Raw genomic sequence first — 19,320 nt, forward strand, 5'->3', positions numbered from 1 at the left:
AGCAGGTCTTTAATAATTTTGGCCATCAGGGAAAGTACTTTGGCAGTGGGGTAGTATCCAGTTGCGTGGTTTAAATATCAGGAATCTTACATTTTTTTTTATTCTGGCTATCACCTGTCCTGGTGTATGCCATCTCCCAGCAACGGTGAACAATGTATGTGGAAGAGTCTCATTTCCTACACCTTCTAAACTTGGTTTCATGTGCAGTTGGTGGAGCTAAGCATTTCGAGAAGTCTGAATGCCAGAGTTGGCTGAGGGTCTGATGAGGTGCCCACCTGGCACACCTGGGGAACACAAGCATTGCAAACCTGGGGCCATGCTTCCAGAGAAAGATGCGTTCAGATGGAAATGTGCTCAAGTCTTTGAGCACCTGAGTGTTAATGGAACCTCCAGGTCTGTTCACAAAGGCTCCTGTTATGCTACATGACCCCTAAGCTGTATTTCTACTGTTTTATTTAACTTTAAATTTTATCAGGTTAGCACTTGCCTCTGATTTCAATCTGTATAGACATTTTTTGAATCCCATTTTTGACATCAAATATAGCAGCTCTCATTCCCTGCCTCGTGTTGTTTGCAAATTTGATCCGTATCCTTAACCTAGGAACTAAAAGTCAATTAAAGACCCTGCAGATGCCATGAATCACAGAACTTCTATGAAACGGTCCGTTTTTCTCTAAGGTTGCAGGACCAAGCATCATCTAATTCTCAGGAAGCTAAAGGAGGAACAGCCAAGTCATACATGACTCTGCAGATAGCCTGATGCCTCTACAAGTCCAGCAGGAATATGTCTAGGAAATTATGGAATACCTCCAAGGTTCCACAAAACCCGGCCTCTGCCCACCCCACCCTCCTGGCAGGGAGCTATGAGAGGTCCCTCTCCAGATGCACCCAGCCAAGTTACAGGTCTGGCTGGAATGGAAGGTGGCAGCAAGGGGAAGACACCAAAACTACACACAGCGAGAAAGAATTTGTTCTTCGTAAGGAAATCAGGGACTATTGGGAAACGGATGGATGGTGACAGCTAAAAACCTGACACATGTCCCCAACATCCCAGCCCCTCACCCCAGACACACAGTTTCTCTCTACACCACCCACTGTTTACCTCTTCCAGAGAATTCACACACAGTGACATTCACTCACCTGTTTGTTTGTCTCTCTTCTAGAACACGAATCCCATAAGATTCAGGAACTTGCATGTCATTAACCATTGAATTGGAAAAGCTTATTATACAGCAGACACTCAATAACCATTTGCTGAATGAATGAATGAGTCCACAGTGGCTTCTCACTAAAATGAAGATTATCAAATTGATCATATTTTTATCAGTTTAGTTAAAGATGCAAACCATCTCACTTTATATCAAATCTCTCTTAAAATGCTTTGGTATTTAGATTTCAGGTATATAATTGGGAGTTTATTTTCCATGATACACAAGGATTATTCAACCCCCATTCAATATTAATTTTTCAGATATGTGAAGCTTGTCTACTCACATTCAGAGGTTTTCCTTAACTTGTCTTTATCTAAATCAGTCAAGTCTCTTCTCATAAATGAGAAATATTAAATAAATGGCTGCTTTCATAAAATAAAGAAGTGACTAGCAGAAATAATCTGCAACTTCTGTGAACAAGCTTTTCTTTAGTGTCTAAAATAATAAATGCCACTTACAGGCCACGGACTTTGTGCCATGAGTTTTACAGATCGGTCCCCAGCCCCCTATTCAGTGTATCATTATCCCAATGACAGGGCTGCTCAGGAAACCAAGGGAAAGCCTCTTGTCCAAGGTCCCTGCTAATGAGGAAGCAGGATCTGAAGCCAGGTCTGGCTTACACCAAAGCTCAGGATTGTTTATTTTACTATTAAATCCATACCAACTACTCCACTATACCTTGTGTCTTCTCTGAATACCAGAGTTCATCATATCTGAGATTCTGTCTATGGTGGGTGACATACAACTACCTCATGAAGTACAGCACTGCCAATTACAGTGATAAGACACCATCAACTGGAAGGTACATCACAATTTCAGACATGTTAAAATGTGTATTTATAGACACACATTGACACACACATGCACAGCTTAGATTCAACAAAATACAGTAATGCACTAACTTTGGAACAAATTATTCCTAATAAGTGTTATAAAATATAAATACTGGGCTTCTCTGGTGGAGCAGTGGGTAAGAATCTGCCTGCCAATGCAGGGGACACGGGTTCGATCCCTGGTCCGGGAAGATCCCACATGCCGCGGGGCAACTAAGCCCATGCGCCACAACTACTGAGCCTGTGTTCTAGAGCCCACAAGCCGCAACTACTAAGCTTGCCTGCTGCAACTACTGAAGCCCGCACGCCTACAGCCCATGCTCCACAACAAGAAAAGCCACCACAATAAGAAGCCCACGCATCACAACGAAGAGTAGCCCCCGCTCACCACAACTAGAGAAAAGCCTGTGTGCAGCAACGAAGACCCAACACAGCCAAAAATAAATAAATAACTTAATTAATTAAATTTTTTAAAAAAATTTTAAAACTATATATATATATATAAATACCTCTCTAAATCCTTCAGAAAATTAATTTTGACCTAGTACAGAAAAAAAAGAGATAAATCTCAAGTGTGAATAAAGTTACAGGAAATTGCAAACATTTACAAATGCATTCCCTCCTTTTAAATTGTCTCTTCTCATCTGTGGCATTAAAGCATGTTCTTTATAATGTGGAGGGCTGCTGGCATCTCCCCACCCACCAACATGACCATAGCTCACCCATGTTTTCACGCACCCGAGTGCACGGAAAGCAGCAAGCACATTTGTTTTGAACACACCATGAAAGGAGCTTTAAATCTACCTGCTGTTCTCAACTGCTGTTTATTTTCTCCAAAAGTTAAGGAAAGCAATCATAATTTCTCATTCCATAACAAGGAAAAACATCCTCTTTGCTGAAGACACAGCCTTAAGTCTCTATAAAATCAAAGACCCCCAACACTTCAGAAAATTCTCTGGATAAAGTTTATATTTGAATGACCAACTGGAAATGCACGGATCTTCAGGGCCTTTTCTTACTTCTCCTGAAAGAACTGGCATCGTAGGCCCACACGGTGTCTATCCCCTCCCCTGTGACCTGGGCCGGGGTCCAGTGTGGGAAGGGGAACCGGCAAGCAATGACTCTAGCCTCGTCCTCAAGTTCAAGCTCAAGCTTCTTCTCCAACTGCAGCATCTGTGGAGAACGACAGCCATCATTTCAGTGAGCGGATAGTCGGAGGAAATGATTTCTCAATGTCCTTTTGTATCTGCATCCCTGAAAAAAGCCTGTGCAAAATTACTGAGTGTAAAAATACCACTCCTGGGCATAAATACATCATCAAATAATCCATTAAAATACAGAAGTCACATGAACAACAGTTATAAGAATATTCTAGTATCAATTATAAAATTTGCCATTTATAGCAGATGTGTATCACAGAGTTCACTTTCCTGACTAAAATCATGATGTGGCAGTAATTAATGTGAGAAGCAGCCTTAAATTATTTACCTACCTAAACATTTCAATCTACCTGTCTCAATTATTTATCTTTTTCCACATTTTTAACATGTCTGAAATCAGGATACATCGTACAATTGACATTGTCTTAGAACTATAATTGGCAACATTTTTTTTTCTTTCCCAATAGCAATGGTACATCTTAAAATCAACAGCACCTAAAATCAACAAAAAATGGTATAATTAGACCATGAAAAAATATACACATTCTACCAACTTGAAATATGATGAAATATTTCATAGTTTTTTTTTTGTTTTTGGGGGGTTTTTCTTTGCAGTACGCAGGCCTCTCACTGTTGTGGCTTCTCCCGTTGTGGAGCACAGGCTCCGGACGTGCAGGCTCAGCAGCCATGGCTCATGGGCCCAGCCGCTCCGCGGCATGTGGGATCTTCCCGGACCGGGGCACGAACCCGTGTCCCCTTCATCAGCAGGCGGACTCTCAACCACTGCGCCACCAGGGAAGCCCGCTATTTCATAGTTTTTAAAAATGCATCCATAATACACTGATAATTAATTTCTTGATAGTCAATATAACTTATAAAAAATAAAATCCTCTTATCACTTTTGCATAATTTTATTACTATCTGTGAAGGAGGAGTTTTACTGCTTGCTAAGAGTACTGACATTGTAATTACGTCAGCAAATTAACAGCTGCTTAAAATTTTATCTTCAGGTCCTAAAATTATATTACCACCTTCACCTCCTAAAAACATCTTTTCTACTTTATTCCTTTGTTATTTTGGAATAATTTCAATTTATAGAAAAGTTGCAAGAATAGAGCAAAGAACTCCTGTATTCCTTTACCCAGGTTCACCAATTTTTAATAGTTTGTCTTATTGCTCTCTTCCCCTCTCTCTGAACATTTTTTCTAAACCACTTGAGAACAGGTCGCATACAACATGGCCCTTTACTCCTTGATACTTCGGTGTTTTCTAAGAAAGAGACCCAGCACAATTATCAAATTCAGGAAATTTAACATTGTATTCCAGTAATAATAATTCCAATAGCATCCCAATTTTGTCAAATGTCCCAGTAATGTCCTTCACATTGTCCCACAGCCGGGCTCCCACACTGCATGGAGCTGTAATGGTTCCTCAGCCTCCTTTAGTCTCTCACGACAATAACCTCCTTTAAGAACACAGGCCAGGGCTTCCCTGGTGGCGCAGTGGTTGAGAGTCTGCCTGCCCATGCAGGGGACACGGGTTCGTGCCCCGGTCCAGGAAGATCCCACATGCCGCGGAGCGGCTGGGCCCGTGAGCCATGGCCGCTGAGCCTGCGCGTCCGGAGCCTGTGCTCCGCGACGGGAGAGGCCGCAACAGTGAGAGGCCCGCGTACCGCAAAAAAAAAAAAAAAGAAAGAACACAGGCCAGTTATTTACCGGACGTCCCTCTGACACGGGCTCATGATGACTCGGTGCGCGCGTCCTTGGCAACGCCCCACGAGCGGGGCTGTGGACTTTGCAGGGCTCCACGGTCCCGAGTCCATGGGGTCCTCCTGCTTTGAGGGTGACGTACCACTCAGTCAAGGAGCTTTCTGGTGTCTCCAGTTTGGTTACTACTGCTCCTTTGCAATGGGTAAGCAATTGCGGGGAGATGCCTTGAGAAGATGCAAATGTCCTATTACTCATCCAGCTGCCCCACTCAATGCAGCATTCCTGATGATTCTGCCTGAGTCAAGTTTTACTGTAAGGACTGAAAGTGGCAATTTGCTAATTCCATCCTTCCTCCCAGATCGACAGTCAAAACGTCGAGGAATAGCTTTCCCTTCTGTCTCTCCATCACTGTAAGTGTGAACTCCTAGATTCTCACTTCGTTCGATGGGTTACAACCCACCATCGTCCTTGTTTACTCTAGCACACAAATTGTCCCAGCTTGGCCACTGGGAACTCCCTCAAGCTGGCTTCTCTCTCCTGTCGATGTGCCCCATCAAACATTCTGAGCACCTCCTGCTATATGGGCTCAACAAAATGTTCCAGGCTTTTGTGTCTTCCCTTCCTCAGCCCCGGAATCAGCCATTTCTCAAACATTCCCGGTTCCTCTGAGTGAGAAACGATATTTAGAAACCAAGATCTGAGCAAAACCTACTCCCTTTAAAAGTAACCAATTAAATCAAGATGAACAAATCAATAGGGCTTCTAGGAAGATTTTATTCCTCACCTATATATCTTTAAAGAAAGGTTTGGAAAAATTCCTCTAACCTGACCTATGGCTGCAGTGAGCCAGAATTCTGATTCTTCATTAGAATCAATACCAAGATAACAAAGAATAAATTCCATTAAGGATGGAATATTTCCATTCTTTTAACAGCTAGTAAAAGATTGCTTTTTTAAAAAATAAAAAAAAGGAAAAGTTTTCTTCCTTGAAGGAAAAAATTAAATAAGCAAAGAATAGGACAATATGTGTTTTTCCAAAATATCAGATGTTTCTTATGGTAATTTTGTTCACAGAAAGGACAATTATAAATTTATTCACATTACCATTCTTCTTTTCTTTTTTACAGATCTTTTATTTCCAAATGACTGTCATATGCTAAGTCAAGATAAACGTACAAATGAAAGGCACTATTTCAACCATAAGAAATTAACTGACTAAATTACACATAAATATGTAACAAACCTGGGTCTTGATATCATACACAAAGAGAAGCCATGATGTGCCACGTCCGCCTAATGAAATTCAAAATTATTCATACAATTACACGTTTCAAAGTGACACGAACTCATCGTATTCTAATTACATCTTCAAAACTTTAAACATAAGTTGAAACCAGCTCAAAGGCGTAAGACACATTAGAGAAGTGCACCTGCAGCTCCAAGCCACTTGGTCAGTCCTCCCTGGAACGGGCTTCTCTTGGCTTCTGGAGTAACCCACATACACACCTGCTCTCCCCCTCCCCCTCCCCTCCCCTCCTCCTCCCTCTCCCCTCCTCCCCTCCCCCTCCCCCTCCCCTCGAGTCCTTTGCTGGGGGTCAAGGCTCAGGCCTTACACGGCTCCGGCCCCTCCCCAGGTGACCTCAGCCACTCCTTGGCTTCAACTCCTGGCACTAATGTCCCACGAGCCCTCCCTCCCATGCCCCAGACTCCTGGCATCCACCGCCGCCCACCTGACATATCCACACGCGTCCCAGACTGCACAGGCCACGTGGAATTCCTGGTCTCCCCTCCCGTCCCTGCACACTCTGCCTGCACCTTTCCGGGCTCAGCAAACTCCAGCAGCTCAGGCCAAACACCTCGGGCCGCCCTGGGCTCCTTCCTCCCTCGTGCCCCCAACTGGATCTGCCTGCTCACCCTGTTGGTTCTCTCCTCACAACGCATCCAGAATTGGACCACCTCTCACCAGCTGCTCCATCGATGGCCCAGATGCCTGCCAGAGCTCAGACCCCGTCCCCTGGCTCCTCCCCATCTGCTCCCCATGGCAGCCTGTGTCCTTCCCGCCCAAGCCCTGTCTCTTCTCGGACCCCACCTCTCCCCTGCTCCCCTCCTCCTGCCCACCTCCCTGCTGCTCCTGGAACCTGCTCCTGAATGAATGAATGAATGATAAATGATTCGGTCATGAATCATGTTTCTTGATCAGAACATGATGATAGTATTTTCATTCATCAAGTCATAACAGGATTCATAACTAAAATTAAAGGAGTCACCCTCTGAAGTTACGAAACTTAATAGCCCACTGGAAGAGTGTACTTAATGTGTGTATTTATACGATATTCATCCGTTCGTTTGACACACGTTTCCTGGGCCATCACGGGGCCGGGTGCTGCTGAGCTGGAGGTCTGGCAGCGAGGACGACAGGTCCGCCCTGCTCCTGAGCTCACAGTGCGCGGTGCCCACGGCCGACAGCACCAAAGCCATCGCACAAGGAAACGTGCGGCCATGTGTCCTCAGAGAGAGGAAAGGGCTCTAGAAGTCGGGGGTGTTGGGGCTTGTCTCACAGGGCGATCAGGGATGGCTCCTCGAAGGAAAAGACATCCGACCTGCGAGTGCTGAGCAGACGCTCCCTAACCAGGCCCAGAGCTGGGGGCACTGAAGTCAGAGAGAAGGACACACACCACCCCACACAGTACAGTTTAAGGGCCAAGAGAAGGATGGAGCTGGTGTGCAGAGGGCTGGCGGAAGCAGGACCACTCGGGCCATGTGGAGGGCCGGGCCTTACCCTCACTGCTTTCAGGTAGCAAGAAGTCACAGAAGGGTTTTCAACAAGGACACAACCGATCTGTCCCACATTCCAAAAAGACACTCTTGGGGCATGAGCTTGTGTTAAGTGCGGCTGTTTACCATCCTAGCACTGGCCTGCCAGGTCCACTGGCACCCTTACTCCTGCTACGCCGGACACACACCCAGGATCAAAGGTCAGAGCCGCTCTCATCTGAGCTACCACTGCACAGAGCTGCTAGGAAGCACCAGCCCGGTACCAGGGGCAGAGTGAGGATGGGTAACACCAGGGTCCGCACCTCTGGAGCTCCCTAAGCATCCTCCGGCTTCTCGCAGCCTCTGTGTGCTTCAGTTGCCATTGGAAACCTTTCCTGCCATGCTGGCTTTGTCCAGCCACCGAGCCACTGCCAGGAAACTGGCCAGGGAAATGCAGTCTATTAACAGAAAATGGCATGATGGGGCCCAGACGGGTTGAAGAACTTTCCAGCGCTCACACGACCCGCAGAGGGCCGACCCGGCCCCGTGAGTCCCCTGGGAGCACTCCCCTCCGCTCACTGCCTCCACGTAGGCAAAGCTTGACAAGGGGGAAAGCAGGGCCCTCCACCCGGAAACCAGGGTCCCCAGACCCACAGAAGCCATCTGGGCCCTGCACCCCGATCGATCCCCCTGCATGGAAGACTCCAAGTTGGCTGAATCCCTCTTAACCCAGGGAACGTGGGTGCTTCGTGTATTTCACCCGCTCCCTTTTTCTGGGAACAGTGAAATGCTGCAAGTTCCTTATTTAAGATTTCTCTGTGTACAGAAGAACGGACAATAATCGTAACAGTATTCTTCAAAATTACACACTCTTATTTCCCTTGAGTGAACAGTTCCCAAAACTGACTACAGAAGTGGTTAGAAGCACAAGGAACTAGAGCCCAGCAAAGGCCACTGCTGCCCCCCACTGGGACACAGCTGCTGCGGCCACCACGGGGCCTCTCAAGACAGCGAGGAATAAACAGCAACTTTCTATTTTTAGAAAGTACAGATTTCAAATTAAAGTTATTTGCCCCAAAATGCTACTTATTCCAAAAGAATGCCCAAACTTCACAATAAGTAGGAAGTAACCATCAAATTCCATAGCAATTCTACGATCCTAAATAGTTTTTTTTCTTTTCTTTTAATAACCAGGGATCATGCCTTTCTACCTCTTTTCATTTCTATAACAGAAGTGTAGATGCGGAGGTTTCATCTTAATTTTAGGCTTGCTAAGAATTACGAACATATAAGCTTCTGTCACTTTCAAGAATATCTAACAAAAGCACTTCTAAATAGACTTTTTAAAGAAAATGGCATCGCACTGAAAGTCCTAACAGTAAGACAAAACTTCTCCAGCGTTGAGACATCTTAAACAAAAAGTAAGGTATGAATAAGAAGGTATAACAACAAAAAAGTAAATTTCTTTTTTTTTTAAATTAAAAATCATATCAGTCATACAGTGGCATTTCAGCAAACATCCAATTTTACCAAGATTATTATGGCTACAATTATATACTTTGAAAAGTGAAGGGGGATTTCTTACTATGGTCTGTAAACCAACAATTACAATGAAAGCATCCCATTCTGGTCACCTTTCCAAAGGCTAAATTTAGGATCATTTTCAGTCTGATGCGGCAGCATTTTCACTTGTGAAAGTACAGAGTCAGAGTTCAATACAAATCAGTCAACTGAGGTCAGCTGAAACTAGTCAACGCTCATGCACCCTGAAAATCATCTCACTGCAAAATCCAAGGAATGATCAGCTCCAAGGGAACATTCCCTTAACTTTCCCAAGTGATTTCAGCAGAATATAAGTGAGTGAACGTGAAAATATCCACCCATATTAGACACCAGGAGCTCATAAAGCAGTTTTCAGACTGGAATTTTTAGGGCTTAGGTAGATCATTGAGACCTTTATCTGAAGCAAAAGTTTTAAACTACAAGACTGGATCTTTTATGATTAATCTTCTAGGGCCCTGAAGTACTTTGTTAAACCAATGATCTAAAATCCGATGTTCCCTCAGAATCTTGGGAGGCTGTCATTTTGCACATGGGGGAGCAGGCCTGAGATAGGTGGTCTGTTCGGGCTGGAAGCCCCCTCATAACCTAGAACCAAACACGCAGGGGGCAGGAGAGTGCATACTCACCATCTGGGGCACGCCAAAGACAACAACATTTGAGTACTGCGAAAAAGTGACCTAAAGGGGAGGGAAAAAACAATTCACAGATTAATTTTTGAAAGCCATACATTAGCTTAAGTTTTATTTCAAAATGAGTATCAATTTCCCATTTCACCCAACAGTGGGTTTTCGCAAAGAGTGGTCCTTTTTAAGATTTCCCACATTCACACTTTCGCCCGTGTTAGTTCATCTGTTACAGTTTTCCAAAAGTTTCCCGTAAGTTATCTCATCTCATCTTCACAGCCACTCCATGCAGGGCCGCCCGGGGTCAACTGTCAGAAAGGCAGTGACTCATCCAGGGACCACTGGTGCTCATCAAGGTAGCCCGGGCCGTCTGCACCCCTGGCCCGCTTTCTACTCCACTCTCTACCAAACGAGCTTAGCAAGAGCTCAAGGGATTTCAGAACCACCTGTTTTTCCTGTTGAGCCATCCTTAGAATTCTAGCCCCCCTCCTCTTCTCTAAAATACTAAGTAAAAGATGCAATGAAATGGTCTTTAGTTGGAAAACTGGGGGAAAAAGTGCTTCACCAGTCAAAATTCTTAGTGCCCAATAAAAGTTTTATTTACTCTATGGAGAGATCATTTACGTATATACAGAATAAAACTCGAGTGAATTTTTATAAGCTACTGATGACAATATTACAATGGGAAATTGTTATTTAAGAAAAAGCATTTTATGGAGCATTCCTAAAGCAAAATTACAGGGCACTTTTTAGAGAACAAGTAAACTTAGAAATATCTTGTGCTTTATGAAGACATGAAGGAACCATGACAGCATGGTTGGTGGATCCCTTCTTTTCTCCTGCACCATCTCTGTCTCTCTCTAGGTATGTATACACATACACACACACACACACACACACACACACACACACACTCACACACACATATAAACACTCACACACATAAACCACATATACACACTCACACATATACAAACACACATGTACACACACATAAATACACACATTCACATACACACACATACACAAACTCACACATATACAGTCTCACACACATACACACATACACACACATACACAAACACACATATACATAAACAGTCTCACATATACACACACACATTCACACACACATACATACACATATACACACAAATAAACACACTCACACACATACACACATACAAACACACACACACACACCTACTATTTACCAAGAATGACATTAACAAGTTAATGCCTGTATTACGATGCATAAGACTTCCAAAAGAGATCAAAATCTTATCACTGCATAATAAATAGAAATGAGAACTTTTTAAATTGAGTAAATGAAATGCTAGTATTCACATGACCTGTAAGTTATAAACCTGAAGTTTCTACTCTAAAGTAGTGTTGATTTGTAAAATGTATCAGTTTAAAAGCTGTTCACATTTCATTATGCTGAAATATACACTTACATTTCTTCTTTTAATACATCTTCAGGTCTCAGTCATACTAACCATGAATTATAAAGTTTGGGGGTGGAGTTTCCTAGCACCATCCTCTGCCTTACTTACCTTCCACAAGTCTGAGATGTAAAATTTGGCCGATGCCTGCACCCCTTCCCGCCGAGCGCAGTATCTGGAGTACCAGACGAGCCAGGGGTTTAATTCATAACCCACAGCTGTGAATCCTTCCTTTGCAGCTGCTATTACCTGTGGGGAGAGGCCATGTTCAAAATAAGAAAAACATCAACTCACATAGTCAAATGATATGAAAACTTCCTATTTATGGTCTATAATCATAAAACATCCAATCAAAAGGTGTTTGTTCAAGACACCATTTAAAGGTGGGGCTCTGAAGTTACAATAGCTTTGTGGACAACATAATGCCCGTCCATTTAAACTCAGTTTTCTTATTTTTCTGTCGAAGATTTCACCTTGAGCATCAGAACAGGCTTGCTTTGGACAGCTGCCTAATTCATTCTGGACTGGCCCACCCCAGGAAGGGCTGACAAAAAGTTTCTGAAAACCTGCCTTCTCCTTCCATCACTGACGGAACAGCAGCAGGTGAACTGAGCGAGCCTGGAGACTGTTTTGTGAACTAGCTGTAACATGCAATGAGAACAACCGGTCAGTGAGGAACCTGCAATTAATTACACATTTCCTTGGTATTTAATGATGGTTCGCTCAAAATCGACAACAGGTAAAAGCAAAATGGAACGAGTCAGGATAAAGTCAAGTGCCGAATGTCCCCGGCCTCCAAAGGTGAGAGGGACGGTGGGCTGGGCTGCGGTCTCTGCTCACCCTGTTTTGCCACCACTGTTCAAGGGAGCAGCCCTGAAGGAACTGTCCCATCTACGGCAATTTCCCAAGTAACTACGGTGTCGCCCCTTTGCCATTTTCTTAGAAACCAGAAAGAGACCATCCAGAGATGTAAAGCGTTCATATCTGGATTTTAAAATGTCCTCCTAGTTAATATATAATCCCCGGATTTCTTCAAAACAAGTCACTCTTGCTGATTATTCCAGGTCACTACCATGAAACTTGCAGGGTCCACGTCTGCAGGGGCAGTGAATGGTGCTGTACCCTGCTGGTTTCCACACTAAATGTTTCCAGAACACGAGCCTATGCTTCTGCTATCCTCACTTTCTGCTCATCATCTGGGGGGAGGCCTAAAGATGGTGCCACCTTGCCCAACGAGGGACACCGTTGGCCAGTCAGTGGCTTTAAGTCTTTATTTATAGGTTCCTAGCTGGGGTCACAATGAGCTGAAGTCACTGAAAGTCTGATTTTTGGATAAGTGGGGCTCAACACATTGGCTCTTCCTTATTTAACTCAATATTACCACACAGGAATTATGATACTTGTATAAATACAGGTAAATGTAGAAGCATTTACGATGCAAAAAATGTAAAACAAACTACATGACTTAACATGTTTCTTCTGGTTATGTCACCTCTACTGCCTAAGTTTTTTAATGGACAACTTCATAATTACAAATTAGTTGTTCCTTTTTACCTGGCAGATCTACAGTGCACTTTCACCTTTAAGAAAAATTAAATCTGAGAAAAATAAATTCCAAAATCCCGCTGAAGGGCTTAGAAGTTCAGCCAAACAAACACAAAATTAAATGACTTTAATCAGGCTGTCAATTTAGCAAGTCTTTGCATAAGCCTCACAAGAAATGTGAAACAGAAATTTTAAACCTTAAAACCTAAAACAACATAAACCTTAAAACATCTTCGCATAACTCACGATACGTCCGTCGCCACTACCGATGTCTACCAGGGGTCCTCTCCTGCATCGCAACATTTTCACAACATTTTCAATCTGCTTTGCAGTTGCAGGTACAAAAGGCAAACAGATTCTTCGGAAGGCTGGTGTTATAAACGGTGTGGCCACAGCATACACGACCACCAGCGTCCCCCCAACAATGCCAGTAAATAAGAACCCCCAATTGCTTTTCTTCAAACTGTTGCCCTCAAGACTTGTAGGTGGAACACATCCTGACTGCCTTTCTTCTTTAAGTGTTTCTGGGGGTGTCCCTGGATTGAGAGCAAGCAGAGAAGATATATGTAGCACCAAATGGGAAATCCAAGGTAGGGGTGTTTTTTACAATTCTTATTGACAAATACACTCATGCTTTTTAAAGGATAATTTTGCTCAATACAATTTAAATTACAAATGTAGAATTCCACAATGAGTTCTAGAGTCCAGCAACTAAAGTGTTTTACAGAAAAGTATTCAATACTCACGGAAGACTAAAACCTTTTCTTTCCAACATATTGATTTTTTTTCTAGGCATCTTCCTTAGAAAACAATGTGTTCCAATCTATTTGGTATTTTATGAATCAGTATCCGTTAATTCAAATATTAACTATGTACTCCATATTTTTATGGTTCAGAACAAAGCCCCATAAAGAAATAAGCATGAAAATGTCTGATTATTACCCTATTTCAAATAGGATGAAAGTATTCTACATCAAAATTGGTCAGGCATCAATTATCCAGTTGTACAAATTCAATTCTGAAGTACAGAGGAGACAAAACTCAGGTTTTACTAAATATGGTAATAAGGAGATTTTTAAAGCAGATCCACAAAGAACAAAAAATAAAATAAGCATTTCAATGTTATCACAAGTACAGAATATAGCAAACTCTAGTCACTGATTACAGAGGAAACAAATGGTAACTTACATAACCTCCTCTTGAGTTTATCCTTTAGAACAGTATTCCTAATAGGATCTCAAGTTTTTTAAGTTGAAATTGACTTGAAATTAATTTCTAAATGGATTAATGATGAGCACAGCACAAGAGCGAAGGGCACGGCTGCAGAGGCTGCCAAGGTCAGGACCCTGGCTCCGCCCCTCACTAAGAGCTGTGACCCTTCACCTCTCGGAACCTCAGTCTCCTCCTCTGTAAGGTGAGGATCATGGGATCCTTGTGAGGATGAAACAAGGGGATACAGGAAGAGCACTCAGAACAGCGCCCAGCACCTGAACCCCACAGGGAACAAGCCCATCGCTGCCCTGAACCAGCTCTCCATCTCACTGAGGCGCTAAGACCAAAACCACAGGAATCTGCAGGAAAAAGGAGAGTGAGAGGAGGGGCGACAACAGAGTCTTATCCATCGAAGGCAGTAGTGTTCATAGTTTTGGCCTTAGTAAGCCATACAAAAGGCCCACTGGGTTAGTCTCCTGCTGCTGCTGTAAGAAATAACCACAAAGTTGGTGGGTTAAAACAACACGCATAGCTGATGCGGATGATTATAATTTTTATGACTGTTTGAATTAAAAAAAAAAATCCCACAAGGACCCAGAGGCAAAAAATATATAAATCAATTTTCACTGCAAAGTGAAGGAGCTGTTACAGTGGAGGATTCCTGGACTGAATGTCAATATTATGACACAGTGTGAGTGTTTCGTGTTTGGTAATTGCAATCATTGTTGCTTTTGTCGTGGTCATCCATTTGCAATGCTTGGTGTCAGTCTATTTATCTCCTGTAAAAATAAAATACAGTGTGTGTGTGTGTGTGTGTGTGTGAAAAAATAAATAAAAACACGCATTTATTAACGTACAGTTCTGAAGGTCAGATGCCTGAAATAGGCTGGCTATGCTGTGTTCCTTCTGGAAGCTCTAGGGTAGGATGGGCCACCTGCATTCCTCGGCCACCGGTCCCACATCGCTCAACCTCTGGTTCCATCGCAACACCTCCTCTGACAGCCCTGCCCCCCTTTCCTTTATAGGAAAGGGATCCTCCCCTTGTGAGCACACTGGCCCACCCAGACAAGCCAGGATAATTCCCCCACGTCAAGGTCCTTAACTTAACCACATCTGCCAACTTGCTCCCCAGGTAGCGGCCTCGCAGGGTCCGGGGATTCAAACATGGACCTATTTCCACCTACCATACCCATGAGATGTGGTCATCTGTCACAGCTGTGGTGAGGTCCAAATGTGAACACAGGACACACCAGAAGCTGGCCCACGGCTGTGAGTCACTGCTTGGGGGGGTGGGGGGAGGAGCTGACCCACCTCAGCATCTTTGTTGCAGCTTTGTTGTTGCTGCCCGAGGTGCCCTGAAGTGAGTTTTACAACTAGTGTCAGGGAGGAAAACCAGTTCAGACACAACAACAAAAGTCTATTGCTGATGCAGGCGATGGAAGTAAAGTAAAGTTTAGGAAAGTGATTGTGTTTGATAGAAAGCAAGAGTTTTAAATACATTCTCATTTATACTTTTCAGCATTGTATGGAGGAACTTACATGCTAATAGAAGTGCATTTGATTTTTCTTTTTTATAAGTCAAGGCACATCTGTCCTGCCTTGTGTAAAATCCTCCTGCAGGCATTCCAACTGTAGAGGACAGTGGTTAGGAAGATTCCAGCCACACAACTCTGGAGTCTCAGAACTGAACAGGTTGTGTGGCACTAGTTGTTGCTAAGGCTCAGTTTCCTTGCCTGTAACATTCTAAAATAATACTATCGTTACAGAGTTATTGGGTCAGTTAAATAAACAATGCATATAAAGCCCTTAGCACAGCCCGAGAGAGAAAGTGATGACTACTGGCCACTATTATTATTACTCTCAATACTATCACAGGGGGGCTCAACAATTTTTAACAGCTTTATTGAGATGTAATTCATATATCATACAATTTGCCCATCTGATGTGTACCATTCAAAGGTTCTTAGTAGATTCAGATATGTGTAACCATCACCATAGTTAAATTCAGAACTTCTTCATTACTTCCAGAAGGAACCCCTTATGCTTTTAGCCATCACCCCCCATCCTCCCCCCTGCCCCTCTGGCCCTAAGCGGCCACAAATCTGCCTTCTGTCTCTAAAGGAAGCAGACTTTCATGAGTGAAATCATACAGTATGCGGTTTTTGTGAGTGACTTTTCACCTAGCATAATGTTCTCAAGATTCATCCATGTTGTACTATGTATCAGCACTTTATTCCTCCTTATGGCCAAATATTTAATATCCCACTGTATGGATAGCCCACATTTTGTTTATCCACTTGTCTGTTGATGGACTGTTTCTCTAGTCAGCATAAGCCAATAGGGAGTTGATTAGACCAACACGAGTCAGATGACCCAAACGGTTTCACCTGTGTACACATGGGCCCTTCAACTTAATCAGCAAAAGATGTGATGAACTCCTGGTCTTCAGGGCCCCCATTAGCCTGAGTGAGTGGTGGGGGCCCAGTGGAGACAGTTACAAGGCAGGTTGTGAGAGATGCTCTAACGTGTACCAAACGCCATGGGAATACGACAGGAGGTGGAGGAAAGACTGATCCCAATGATGGAACCGGGAAGGTGTCGGCAGAAACAGAATCTGAGCGGGGCGTGAGGGTACAGGTTTCCCCCACTGTCCAAAAGCAGAGTGTTTCCATGAAATCTTTCGTAAGCCAAACGGCTTAAAGCAAAAGAAATCTAGGTGAAGCACGGATGCTCCCAGACACAGTTCAGGGCTGTGGCGGCTGGATGCTGAGTGTGGTTTCTGGGGAAGGAGCCTGGCGGGGCTGCTCCCGCTGCCGGGGCGCACACTTTCTCCGGGACAGCTCCCTGCAAAACTAAGTCAGCACGCTGTGTTCCCTTTTCCCCCTTTGTCATGAAAGCAAAAACCTTCTTTGGACTCCTTTCAGTTTGGGAAAACAGGGGCTAATGTAGGTTTTTCACAAAAGCAAAGTGGTGTAAAGTTCATTTTCAAAAAGCAAAGGATATCTGTATTAGAAAAGGGACATTCTCAAAAGAAAGACGGACACCTTGGAACCAAGGCATGGAAGGCGGGGGAGCAGTTTGATGAGCACGGGGTGGGAGATAAAACAGGAAGGAGGGGGGAGCCCTTGCACACCAGGTTAAACATGTACTTTATTCTTATGCACTGGGATGAAACTTTCTGTGCAAAAGCACTACAGTATTTGTGTTTTTTAGAAAGTCAACACTGGCAGCAGTGTACCCCTTGATGAAATCACTCAATCTTCTGTGTCAAGTTTTTAGACCTGCAAAAGTCTTTCAACGTCACAAAAACTTGCATGAGCTTTTGAAGAAGTTACTATGTAAATCCAATGTATATATCTAAAATATTGCTATGTCCGTTCAGTAAAAAATGCACTGATTTTTATCAGTGAAAGCCAATCCTTAAAGATTCAAAGCTAAAATCAAGACTGCTTCTACAAATGTCTAATCCTCCGGATGGAACATGTTAGATTCAGTCTTACTGTCATATAAATGACATAAGATTTGTCACATGTGCTCTTTTGAACATGGCAACATTCCTTTACATGAGAGCTGTGGGGACCATTGGCTATTTTTGAGCACTTGGAGGGAGCCAGTTGTTGAAAGTAAATGACCCAGAAAAGTGAACTTCTGTTGTCTCCAGCCTTGCCTAGTTACTGACTTCTGATAATGGTTGAAAATCTCAATTTTCAGTGACAGATCTGGGTCAGCCAAAGCTAGAGGCAGTGACAGAGGCACAAAAAGGTACAGGGTTCTTATCCGAGTTCAAGCCAAAGGAAAAAGGCCAGGAAGAAAGGACAGGCCTTTTGGGGATTGGGACCTGCCGTTTGTTTAAAGTGGGGTTTATATTTGAACGTCGCAATATTTTAGGGCTGTTCACCGTGTACTTGCATATACATACAGGCTGAAAAACTACAGCATGTATTTTATGTCCCTTTAACGTATATTATTTTGTCCCTTAAGAAGCCTTTCTTGTACTGGTCTAACGTCATTTGTGTCTTTTTGAAACAGAGAATGTATTGACATTAGAAAAAAACTTTTTTTCCATGTTTTGACAGGAAATAACTGCATAGGGGACATCATTAGACATTTTCTATACTTCAGGACACTAATGAACCAAATGGATTACAGGATTCATCACCGTGAATGAGGAAACGCTGACTTGACCAAGCCAAAGTGAATTGAGACCAGAGCCAAAATGTCCTCGGAGCACCACTTAAGTGGGCCAAGCAACAGGAGAGGTTAAATGCCCACCACAAACCATCCAGTGACAAAGCCAATTCTTAACTTTCAGGCCACAGTTAAATGTTACAACCCACGCATTCATTTCAACATCTGAGCAGCCGATAAAGGCTAGGAATAATACAGCAGAGTAAGTCCCTATTCTACAGCAGCTAGAGTGCAGGGAGACTGGAAACCCATAACAAATAAGTCTAAGCCTAGAAAGTATTACGTCGTGATCAGCACTCCGAAGAAAAAGCAGCAGAGGGGATTCAGAGGACCTGGTATTACTTAGATAGGGCTGCCAGGAAAAGATCTTTCACAGGCAGCACAACACAGGGCTTCAGAGTGGGACTCTTAGCGCAAGGCCAGGCCATTTTGCTTCTTACTAGCTGGGTAACTCTGGGCAAGTTACTGGAGTATTCGTGCAAAACGGTGATCTCTTTAACAAACACAAATACAAACAAATCTCTTTAACAAACACATAATACAAACAAACAGAGCTTGCTAGGGACCAGGCACTGTTCTCCCTGAATCCGTAAAGCAGCCGTAAACAGAGATGCTACTGTTACTATTGCCATTTTTGCAGACAAGTCACTTCTCCAAAGACACAGCTAGTAAGTGGCAGAGCTGTGATCCCCACCCGGACAGTGTGACTCCAGTGCCCACATCTCAGAAGACCGTTCCGGATTAAGTGAGTTATTCGCTCTGAAACGCTGAGAACAGTTCCTGGTGGCCAGATACCAGGACCGCCGCAGGCACAAGCACTGAGCACCAAACCCCAGACCTCGAGCCCGAGCAGCGGCCCCGCAGCTCTCAGTCCCGCCGCGCCAACACGGACCTGCTGCCTCGCTGACATCCCGGCTGACTGACCACCAGGCCCAGGAGGCCCACGCCGCGCCCCCGCCCACGCCCGGAACACACCACCACGCCCGGAACACACCACCACGCCCGGCCGCGCTCACCTCCTTCTTCCATCGCGAGATCTCCGGTAGTTTTAAAAACAGGAAGTGGACTCTACCATCT

At 43.9% G+C, this 19,320-nt stretch overlaps 1 protein-coding gene across 1 annotated transcript; it reads right to left on the minus strand.

Moving 5' to 3' along the window:
* Positions 1-2,845: 2,845 nt before the first annotated feature.
* Positions 2,846-19,121, minus strand: ATPSCKMT (ATP synthase c subunit lysine N-methyltransferase). Its single transcript, XM_030856565.3, has 5 exons — positions 18,938-19,121; positions 13,090-13,379; positions 11,410-11,547; positions 9,857-9,907; positions 2,846-3,217 (listed from the first exon to the last, which is right to left on the minus strand). Exons 1-5 carry the CDS (start codon positions 18,963-18,965, stop codon positions 3,047-3,049), a joined length of 678 nt encoding a protein of 225 aa, XP_030712425.2. The 5' UTR covers positions 18,966-19,121; the 3' UTR covers positions 2,846-3,046.
* Positions 19,122-19,320: the final 199 nt, after the last annotated feature.

This window comes from Globicephala melas, chromosome 3, assembly GCF_963455315.2.
Source record: "Globicephala melas chromosome 3, mGloMel1.2, whole genome shotgun sequence".
Lineage (NCBI taxonomy): Eukaryota > Metazoa > Chordata > Mammalia > Artiodactyla > Delphinidae > Globicephala > Globicephala melas.